Raw genomic sequence first — 11,299 nt, 5'->3', positions numbered from 1 at the left:
AGAGAGATATAGAGTATTCAATTAGGTAACCTTTATTTAGTTATGGGATCTTTCAATATAGGAATCTCAGGTACAATAATTATATTTTGGGAAACAAATGCATGAATTACTGCATTGTGTCGTCGAAATGCGGTAATCTTCATTGCAATTTTACTTGGAACTGAGATCATTGACTACACTAAATCTTGTATCAACTTTATATGATGTGAATGCAAATTCTTAATATAAAATGACTAGCCACATTCAGCTATAAAATACGTTATCAGTTTATATGATGAATGGAACTTGAGAGTTTTGATGGTTCAACTTCTACTTCTTTAATCCGAGTTTTATGTGAATCCACATGATCTTTTCTTAGCTTGAACTTGTTAGATTAAAGGTAAATTGTTATATCTGTGTGTGTATAATAATGACCCCCCCTTCGGGTTACCATTTGGCATTTGCTTTGGGTTATTATAGTGGAAATGTAGTGGGCATTATCGATAAGTTCATCGATATCAAGAATTGTTGGATAACAGTTGTTTGAGTTTTGCCGACTCTAAGTCTATTAAATGGTGAGCATAAAAATTCTACTACTATAATCATATCAAATTACATCAGAAATTGCAAAATTGTTTAAAAACCAAAGAAACCGAGCTCACTGGCTCTCTCCTTCTCAAATGTCTCAAAATACTGGTAAATAATAGTCACAGCGAGAAGGATTCCAGTTCCAGAACCAATTGCCCCCATGAAATCTGCCAACACTGTCAATGCACCGATGCACATGCCACCGAACGCTGCGGCAGTAGGTATGTAGCGGTTAAGTTCCTTCTGCAAGTTAGATTCACGGTGTCCGGGCATCACCATTTGTTGTTCCTGCAGACAAACCAAAGATGATATGTAAAATACAATTTCTATGGCTTTTAAGTAATCGTGTATTGACTGAGTTTTTATTATACCTTAAGTTGCTTGGCAACATCTCTGGCAGAAGATCCTGAGACTTCAATCCATGTTTTGGAGAAAAGTGCACAAGCAGATAGCATAAACACAAAATAGAACAAAGCATGAAATGGATTGGCTGCCATATCCGCTAAGCTGAACAATTGAATAAAAATTCTTCAATGTTTATTTGAAACCAATTAAATTACAAGATCATTGCAAACAAGGGAGAGAATCTCTAGTTACCTTGAAGGTGCGGTGATATAATACGCTATACCACCCACGGGGACAGACTGACCCCCTGAATACTCAGATTCCTTCCATTTTCCCAAAAGATTTACAAAGAAATTTCCACTGTACCTCCTGTAGAGCAACTGCATATACAGGATACATAAAAGAAAAAAGGTAAAGATTGGTAAAGCAAAAAAGACTGCCTAAATATCAAGATCACACACCTGAGAGATGAAGTAAAGATTAGTAACAAGTGCAGATTGGAGAATGATGGGCATGTTTGAGGTGTAGAACAGTTTGATAGGATAAGATCCCTGTTGTCCACGAGCATTCTTTGACCTCACTGGGAGGACAACACGGAACCCTTGGAAGTAGATAACAATTAGGAAGATCAGGACTGTTGCAAGGAGATTCGTCACATTGGGAAGATTTTGCCGGTAAAATGCTTCACGCAGGGCACGAATTTTGTCTGTTCGGGTTATTAGTAGATGGAACAGAGCAATAACAGCACCTTCAAACTCAGCTCCACGACCACTGTTGATAGTGGTTGGGCTGAATGCCTTCCATATAATGTTCTCGCTGAAAAATCATAACATGTAGAACATTATGAAAATTTCAAAAAGACAATATGTGGTTGCTAGTTGCTATTTGGAAACTACCATTCAGAAAGCAACATACTATAAGTACCATCAATCAACCCAAGGGAGATAAGCTTAAAAGTAAGAAACTCACCAGATGTTGGTTGCAATGAATAGAGAAATTCCAGAACCTAATCCGTATCCCTTCTGAAGAAGTTCATCTAAGCATATGACAATGATCCCAGCAAAGAAGAGCTGAAGGATAATAAGGATAGCATTTCCAACTCCAAGTTGGTCAACACTACCGTACATTCCAGAGCAAACATAAGCAACTGCCTCACCAATAGCTATCAGGATTCCCAATAACTTTTGTGCTCCATTTCTGCCAAGAAAAATTGAAACCATTAAAGACTCGAGCTTTCAAAAGCAGCATTCCAAAATAAATATATAGCTATACTTAGTTGAGAATAAAAAAAAAAAAAAAAAAAGCAAACGTATGAAAATGATAATGGCTACATACAAGAGAGCTCGATCCTCACGGACATTGTTGTCAACTTCAATGATCTTTGAACCAGCAAGAAGTTGCATAACAAGCCCTGACGTCACAATTGGTGTGATTCCAAGCTCCATAACAGTCCCACGGCTCGAAGCGAGGATGACACGCATCCAATAGAATGGATCCGACCCTGTTGTGGAGTGTATGCCATACAATGGTAGTTGGCTACACACTAGAAATACAAAAAGAGCTACAACGGTGTATATCACCTTCTCTCTGAATGGAATCTTTCGGTCAGCGCTCTGCACTTCAGGCAGGAAAGCGAGGAAAGGCCTCACCAGATGGAGAACACGAAAACCACCTCCCATCTTATCTTGTTTCTGCCAAAACTGAGCTAAACCCACCTGCATAATGCGAAAATTTGAATGCAAAATCAATCCCATGCAAGGTCCAAGGTCCAAAACATGACTTTAGTAGAATTTTTGTACCAAAAAAGAAATCCCAACTTTTATTTATCAATTTTTTCGGAAAGACAAGACCCAAATTTACATCTTTCCCAATTAAAAAAAAAATTGAACAATCCAGTATGATAAATCCCCAGCATTCAATTTCAAATCATGCTATGTTTTGCGAAATTGAATCGAACCCAAATACACAACTTTTCCAATAATTCTCCTCGAAAAAAGAAAAAAAGAGTTCGAACAATCCAGTGTTCAATCCCAGGCATTCAATTTCAAATCATACTATATTTTGCGAAACCGAATCAAAATAAAAGCTTTCAAAAAAATATAATAATTTGATTAAAAAGAAAGAAAGAAAGAAAAAATATGTCATGCATGCATGCACGCACGACACAATCATATGAAAATCGAATAGATCTGAAAAAATAAACACAAACCAAAGACAAATTATGTAATAATAGGAGGGAGAAAGTGGGCTTACAAGCTTGAATTTCCGAAGTGAGATCGATCCTTAGCTCGATCTAAAGCGAAGAACTTGAAAATTTTGGGGAAGAAGATAATAGAGATGAGGATAGAGCTCCCTGGGTTCAACGATTCGACTATGAGTTTGAGTAGTATGAATGGGGTGGGTTCGTGTGAACGTCTAGAGAGATAGACACGAGACATGGCCAATGAAGTTTTGACACGTTATTGTGAGAAAGTGACTATGTACCCTAATTTACTAAATTGGCCGGTTGATGTTGAATGAGTGGTCTTTCATTTGAAAATTGAAAAATAAAAGATAGGAATTTTGATTGATTTTTTTTTTAAAATACAGAAGCTTGATTGATTCTTGCTAGAAAAAAATATCAATTTTGTTTTTTTCTTCATTTTAATATACAAAAATAATTAAAAAAGATATACAGGTAGAACTAAAAAATAAAAATCCCTAACTTTTCTCTCAGTTTGATTTCTTTCCCACTCTTTTATAAGAAAAGTATCATCACTAATTTTTTTTTTTCTAAGTTGGATTATTTGACTAGTCTCCTTTGAAAATTATATCTTGATGTTGAAAAAATTAGATTGAAGTGTTGACAAAATGGTAAATATAATATTTTCGGATTATTATTATTATGTACTACAATATACTATTAGTTTGGGACTGTTAATATTTACTGTGAATGAGAATGTTTTTCTTAAAGGGAATGAGAATCGTTTGTATGGTAATAATTCTTATTTTTTACTAAAATAAGGAATGAAATAACTATAACGACCCTCAAAATATACAAAATTAAATTATGTGGAAAATTAAAACTTTTTATTTTTAACTCATTGTACCGAAAATCCATAATAATTTTTTTTTAAAAGATCGTGTGCGTACACTTTAAGTTTAGCAAACTGACTTATAACTACTCTTTTATAGAGTTAAAGCAAACCAAATGTCATAAAAGAAATAACAAGCTCACAGTGTTTCTTTTCAAAATGGTGTTTCATCAAAAACACTCCACAGGTCGGGCAATATGTACATATCCACAAGCAGACTCCGGTGCTCACTGATCCACTTTGTTTTTACACTTACCTACAACATGAAACAACTAGGTAAGCGAAAACGCTTAGTAAGAATAGCTTTGCACACAAATATACTAAACCCAGTAACGGGTTTCCCTAAGGTAGGTATAACTATTGACCACTAGGGTATGGGAAAAGTCCCAACCCTACCATATAATTTTGCAAGTGATAAACATAACAGATATCAACACTTTGAGTGCACTCAACAACCAATTTGTTACATAACATAAATAATCATGCACTAAGAAAATTCACAAAACATTCAAGATATATATAACCAAACCTGAAATAAATACTCTGGTTGTTTCTAACAACCGAGTTCACATATCATAATAACCTGCACTCAGAAAAGTCCTAGGACATTCAAGATATAAAACACATATCATAACTAATCAATAGATTAACAACAAGGGATTCGGGCCTCAACCTGGTTCCAGCATTAATGTCCTAGCTCCAACCCGAACTGTATTACCATTGCCGACCCGGACTTATATTTTTACCATGTTCTGGCTCCACACACGGACTTATTACCATTGTCCTGGCTTCAACCCGGACTATATTTGTACCATGTTCTGGCTCCAACCTGGACTTTAGCTTACCGTGTCCTGGCTCCAACCTAGACCTTAGCTTATCATGTCCTGGCTCCAACTCGGACTATATTACGCTAAGGTTCTTGCTCCAACCCGAACCTACTTACCATTTAGCTGCAGAATGCAAAAGCATTGCAAGAGTAGGTATTAAACATACCCTGGTCTTAGTGACCCAAACAAAACTAGTGTAATCTACTACTACATGTAACGTCCTGCGTTTCGGGTACCTTGAAACGACTTGGGTCCGAATTGTTTTCTGCGAGTTAAGAATATTATTTTAAATAATATTATATTTATTTGGAATTTATTTCCATGAGTTATTGCTAACCACATTATGAATTTTGTGATTAAAAGTCAAAATAAGACTTTCGGTCTTTGACCGACACAAAAACCCTAATCGGGTAAAAATCTCAGAAAATAAAATGAAAAACTACGACAAATATATTTTGGGCATAAAATACATTCATAAAAATTAAATTCTGGTAAAAAATAATAAACCTAAGAGAAAATGGAAATTTTAGGGCATTTTGTGCTATATACTTAATTTTACCGAATTAAGGAATTTTATTTTATGAATGGACCTTATGTTAAATTTTATTGTGTGATTAATTAAATTAAATGTGAGAGACATTTAATTTAATTATTATGTTTTAAGTTTTGTTTTTAAAACTTAATAAGAGTGAAAAATGTTATAGAAAGTCAATTTGGATTTTTCTTCTTAGGAAATATATATTAACGTTTATAAAAAAAATAATATAAATGCATATATAGAAAGAGGTGGCCGGCCATGTGAGGTTTTAAAATTTTGTGGACCAAATTGATTAAGTTTTAAATCATATTAATATATGTTAATGGCACAAAGTGATAAAGGTAAAAAACACTCAAGTGTTTAGATATTTTTTTTCGTTGATATGCTCATCCAAACCCTCACCCAACCGACCCTATACTCTCACAATCACTCTCATCTTTTTTTAAAAAAAAACTCTCTCAAGTTCTCTCTCTATTTTCAACCTCAAGAACACTAAGAAGGCTTGGAAGCTTAAGCTTTGGTTTAGGAAGGGTTTCCCTAAGGTAAAGTTTCAAAAAACTAGACTTTTGTAAAGTTTTAGCCATAAATTTTTCAATAGCTAATTGTATATGTTGTTGGGGGAGTTGGTTTAGGTTTGGAAATAGTTTTGAAGGATCCAAAGCTAGTAGAAAGATCCAAACCTTAAGCAAGAACAACAAGAGGTAAAAAGTTTACTTTTTATGGTTGTTATTGTATGGTTTTATTTTTGTAAGAATTATTTTATATATTTAATGCTTAAAGTTTCTTATTGGTGATGTAATAAGGCTATGGTAGTTACTTAATAATTTTTATGATGCTTGTGTGTTGATTTTTGAAAATAGGAACCAAAATCCCCAAGGGTTTTGTTGAAAACCCTAAAACAAAAATACAAGTTTTGAGTTGTGACTTCCAAGGGGTCAAGCATCCACTGTATATTGATTTTGTAAAATTTAATTATACTGTGATGTTTTTGAGATGGAGTACATAAAATTTAGTTTTTGAAACACTTAAAAATATTTAGAAATAAGTGAGTTGTGCTATTTCAAAGTTTAGGTTAAAAACAGTTTTTTTGTATTCTTAATTTCGAGACCAAGTTTGGACAGCCACTGTATAGGTCAAATGAACCCAATTTTTTCTAAACATTTGTGGACATATTCTTGGCATAACCTAGTATTCCACTGTAAAATTTAGTAACAAAATATTGAACGGTTTGAAAGTTATTAAGTGCCAAAGTTTGGAAAAAATAAAGACTTGAAAATAAGGTCATTTTTACCTTATTGTTGGAAAATATTTTCACCAATAAAAAATGCTCCTTTTGACATAATATTTTACAAAGACCTAAATGGTATACCAAAAATAGAATTGGAAAATTTTGGTAACAATTGAGTACGGAAATTTCAAGTTATGACCTAACAAAGTATGTAGTTAAAAATGTGAAAAAAATTGGGTTTTCACACTTAGTGTACAAATGAGATTTTGGAACTTAAGGTAAAAAGTAAAATTTTGCTTATTGCAAGATAAAAACTTGGTAAGTCTTGAAAACATATTTTGACCTAAAATACCACTTTGAGTTTTGTGAGAATTATTTTTATTAAATAATTTTTGTTCTTTCTAAAAATTAAAAGATTTAATTTATTAATAAGTTAATAAATTAAAAGATTGTTTAAAACCCTATATGTTGAGAAAATAATTAAGTAAATTATTTTTCTAGTAAGTAAACTTGATTAATTGACCTCAGAAAATTAACTAGTCAAGACAAGATATTTTTAACGCTTTTCCTAATTAAGTTAAAATTAGGCTATTTCCTTAAACCAGTTTTTAGAGATTAAAACCTTAAGAAAAATAAAAGGAAAATTAAGAGATTATTTTCTTGAAAAATAATTAAGGAATTTAATTAGTATTTTCTGGGTATAATACCAGCTAAAATCTTCTATATAATTAACCGACTTGTGAAAGTACGGGTTAATAGCGATACTTTTAAAGAATAAGATTTTTTAGCGAATTGTGGAAAAATACTATTGTGATACCCAAGCCTAGGTGTCGAGACCATATGATAGGTCTCCCCAAGACTTAGGGTCTAGTCTCAAATTTTTTAGTATGAATTTCTTGAATGAGTTTAAAACCAAATAAGGATCATTAATCCTTACAAATGATTTTTTTTAAAATGACCAAACTGCCCAAAATAATAATAATGAATTATGAAGTGCCATAATTAATCCGAGTATACTGTATGGATAATTACAGTATTGGCAAAGCATAACTAGATTATACATTGGAGGGTGAAATCTTGTTGAGAGCAAAGGACTCCAAGTAAGTCAACTTCTATTGTGTGGCTACAACATGAAACGACTATTATATTATATGTTAGTATAGAGACACATGCACATATATACACTATCGTAGAAAGTTTGCTTAGAGATGTTAGTCTAGTTGGTGCTTATTCAGAAAATATGACCGGTAGATATCCATCATATTCTAGATGGCTGATCCCCGTCACACTGCTTGATTTTGTTTATGTCCGGCTCATTACCGCGACGAGTGGCCAATAGGTGAGGATTGCTGGTTTAAACCTAGGGGCGCCAAAATGAATGGGACCTAGGGGCCCTCATGCTTACTTAATCAGTGAACGGTTAGAACCCGAGCAAGTACTCTGATAAGTTATTCCTGGATAGTAGCTGTGAATATTGGCCATTCAGTGAGAGTGCCTAGAGATACTAGGGGTTGCCAAGTTTGAGTAAGGTTGAACACCTTAGGGGCAACTGCTCACCAGCACCACTGATTAACATAGAAGTCTATGTAAACCCGTGTAACTTCGATTACACTCTTGGATAAGTAGTGATGCCCTAGGTAACTTGATGGTTACCCTTGTGAGAGATTTACTCTTGGATAAGTAGCGATGCCCTAGGTAACACGATAGTTACCCTTGATGGGTATATTTATTGGCTAGATCTTAGTGTTGAGACTCGGTTCTCTCTTACAGATTACCATTTATGCTGGAGGGCGTGTTACGCCCGAATTGTTGGAAATTGTCGAGCGTTGGTCTCGAATTATATTGTTATATATTATATCTGTTTGCTCTAGGATTTTTTGAGTGCAAGGATTTATAGGTTTATATGAAATAGTTGTGATATATTATATTTGCTTGCTCTGGGATTTTTCTGAGTGCATGGATTTATCTGTTTAAATGAAATAGTTTGCCATTGGTTATCAGGCATAACCATAAGTTTGCCAGGACGCCTTTGCGTTCTTGAAATTGATTGTGTAGGGTTCGGATGGATCCCGAACCCTAATCTTTGTGAGCTACTATTGTTTGGGGACAATAACTTGGTCAGTGACCACCTGTCTTCTCTGCATGCTTTTGTTTTTAAAGTTGAACTTACTAAGCGTTTTCGCTTACCTAGTTATTTCCTGTTGTAGGTAAAAACGAGGGCAAGGCAGAGCAGTGAGCGCTGGAGTCTACCTTGTGAATGTACATGTGGATCGACCTTTTTGGGAAATTGTTTTGTTTTGGAAATGTTGTGTTATTTTCATAAACTAGGCTCATTTTACTATTCATAAAATATGTTTGTATAAAATGTTAAGTATGGCCATATGACTTTTTTAAAAAAAAAATTTATACGGGGTTTTGAGACATTTTGTTAAATGAAAACATTTATATTTTCGCATTATCGAGTCTTGAAAATCCAGGTTGTTACACTACAAGCACACACTAGTATATTCATGTCGTAGCCAAGAAAGAGAAAGGCTAACTTACTCGGAGTCCTTATCTCCCAGCTGGATCTTTAACACCGCTATTCGTTTTCCTTTTTCGCGATTACTGTAATTAATACAGGGTACTCGGATTAAACCATGACATACTTTTATAGCTAATATTCTATGATAGCTACATGCAATAACTTTCCCTTAGAGACTCTATACTATAGCCTCTTATACACCTTACAATGTATAAGATCAGATTTCATTTCAGTCTTTACAGTATCATGAGAAAATCGGTCTCAGCGTAACATGCTCTCCATGTCGTGCATCTTAATATTCTTTAACTAGAGAACTCTCTTATCGGATAACTCGTATTTTGGTTTTTTGGAAAAAGGAGTTCTACTCAACTCCTATCTTTAGAAAAATACCAACTTGTCGTCCTCTCACAAAAGTTTATTGTTTTCTATCATTTACCAAAATACTGCTTTTTGACCATTTACAAATAATATTTGACAATGTTATCCCGTTCTCTTAAAGATTCTACAAAAACCCAACTCTCATTCTTACCATTTTTTATCCATAACCTATGATCTCTTTTTACGTTATTTTTTAAAAAGAAGGGCAATTGGACCCTTAACTTAAAAATGGTAAAAATCAACTTTTAATTTAACTCAAAATGATTTGGGATTGGTTAAGGCTCGAAATCCTTAGTTATATTTACAAAGGATTATTTCTTTTAATTCCCAAAACTTTACTTCCACTATTTAACTTAAGGGGTAAAGCCTCATTTTTAAACTTTTGCCTTAAGTTGAGTTTTGGGCAAAAACCCTTAAACTATCGTTCATGTGTTATGTGCCGTAAGGACGGGAACTAGGTGAAAGCCTTGCGTCAAAACTTGTTTTAGGTTAAGAGAACTAACTTCTCAAAAATTATTTTTCGTTAAGGATCGAAATTACTACCTTTCAGTTTTTAGGGAAAATTTAGAAAAACTATTTCTCTTAAACTGTGGCACATTTGTAATGCCTTATTACCTTAGAGTCGTTACCATGTGATTTATAAATTTGCCACTAGCTCGCTAATCGAGGTTTTAGGTTGAAAAGTGTGATTAAATAGAAATAAAGACTCATTTGACGAACGTTAATTATAAAAGATGTGGACATTCATTAAAGTCATAAAAGTTATACATCAAGATCCCAAAATACTATTTCAAAAATGTATTACAATTCAAAAGTTAAGATACAATTGACCTAAGCGACAAAACCAACAATTTATAGTAAATTCCTCAAAACAACCCCGGCCGTGGCAGCCAGGTCGGCCGAACATGTACACTTCGCTCCACGCTCTCCAACTCATGGTTGGTCAACCTTTCCCTTGCCCTTACCTGCACCATAGAGCACCCGTGAGCCAAGGCCCAGCAAGAAAACTCAACACATAGTATATCACAATTCAATCCAGTAATAAACAACTTAAATAGATATCAGATTAAACATATAGTGGCCTATGCCGACCTAAGTGCTTTAGTAGGCCTTAGGTTCACGGTCTTCACTGAGCGGGTGAGTACAACACCCTTAGAGGATCTTGCCCTAGCGGCTTGCATTCAGTATGCTTAATGTCGATCCCGGCCTTCGCTGTTCTTGGCCTTCGCCGTTCCCGGCCTATGCCGTTCATTCATAATCATGCCAAACATAGCATAACATTTACAGGTATTCACACACACATCAAACACAAATAATAGTGCCATGCCCTGCTCTACGGGTACAAAAAGTTTTCTTACCTGTGTCCCGAGTTGACTGATTAATGCGATCCCGAGCACGATCCCCTAAACCCGAGCCTTGACGTAAAACCTAGTCACAACGCATCAATAAATAGACATCCATCAAGCCTTAACCAATTAAGAACTTCAAATTAATATTCTAGCCTTCGAGACCTCGAATTCTACTAAACTGGGTAGTAGAATCCTTCCCGAGCCCTTACATTTGGGTTCCCGAGCTTAAAACCCTATTTTAGCCAAAATCCCCTATTTGAGTTGTGGCCCAGTCCATTAGGGCTGCAACACACTACAAATCAAAGAGCCTTAGGCTCTCTTCTAGGGGACACGGTCTGTGGCGCTCCTCAGTCTGCGTCATGGCGCCTAAATGATTTCAGAGGCTCGCAAGCCTCTTTGTTCATACGGGCTGCGGCGCTGAAGAACAGCACCACGACTCGAGCCTCGAAACCCAGAAATTCCATGCATT

General features: G+C 34.8%; 1 protein-coding gene across 1 annotated transcript; it reads right to left on the bottom strand.

Moving 5' to 3' along the window:
• Positions 1-552: 552 nt before the first annotated feature.
• LOC133802224 (uncharacterized) lies at positions 553-3,327 on the bottom strand. The gene is made up of 7 exons (XM_062240495.1): positions 3,166-3,327; positions 2,248-2,627; positions 1,882-2,109; positions 1,374-1,728; positions 1,165-1,292; positions 939-1,074; positions 553-855 (listed from the first exon to the last, which is right to left on the bottom strand). Exons 2-7 carry the CDS (start codon positions 2,589-2,591, stop codon positions 616-618), a joined length of 1,431 nt encoding a protein of 476 aa, XP_062096479.1. The 5' UTR covers positions 2,592-2,627; positions 3,166-3,327; the 3' UTR covers positions 553-615.
• Positions 3,328-11,299: the final 7,972 nt, after the last annotated feature.

The sequence above is a fragment of the Humulus lupulus genome, chromosome 9 (genome assembly GCF_963169125.1).
Source record: "Humulus lupulus chromosome 9, drHumLupu1.1, whole genome shotgun sequence".
NCBI classification, from domain to species: domain Eukaryota; kingdom Viridiplantae; phylum Streptophyta; class Magnoliopsida; order Rosales; family Cannabaceae; genus Humulus; species Humulus lupulus.
Note: the sequence above shows the minus strand (reverse complement) of the source record. Positions and strands in the feature narration are given on the sequence as shown.

What these genes read in the sequence shown, in the direction of transcription:
- LOC133802224 (XM_062240495.1), bottom strand. Translation starts at nt 2,591, where the DNA reads ATGGGAGGTGGTTTTCGTGTTCTCCATCTGGTGAGGCCTTTCCTCGCT. An exon ending in TTCATTGCAACCAACATCTG is followed by an intron (nt 1,729 to 1,881) that starts GTGAGTTTCTTA and finishes ATGATTTTTCAG; the next exon opens with CGAGAACATTATATGGAAGG. An exon ending in TATATCACCGCACCTTCAAG is followed by an intron (nt 1,075 to 1,164) that starts GTAACTAGAGAT and finishes TCAATTGTTCAG; the next exon opens with CTTAGCGGATATGGCAGCCA.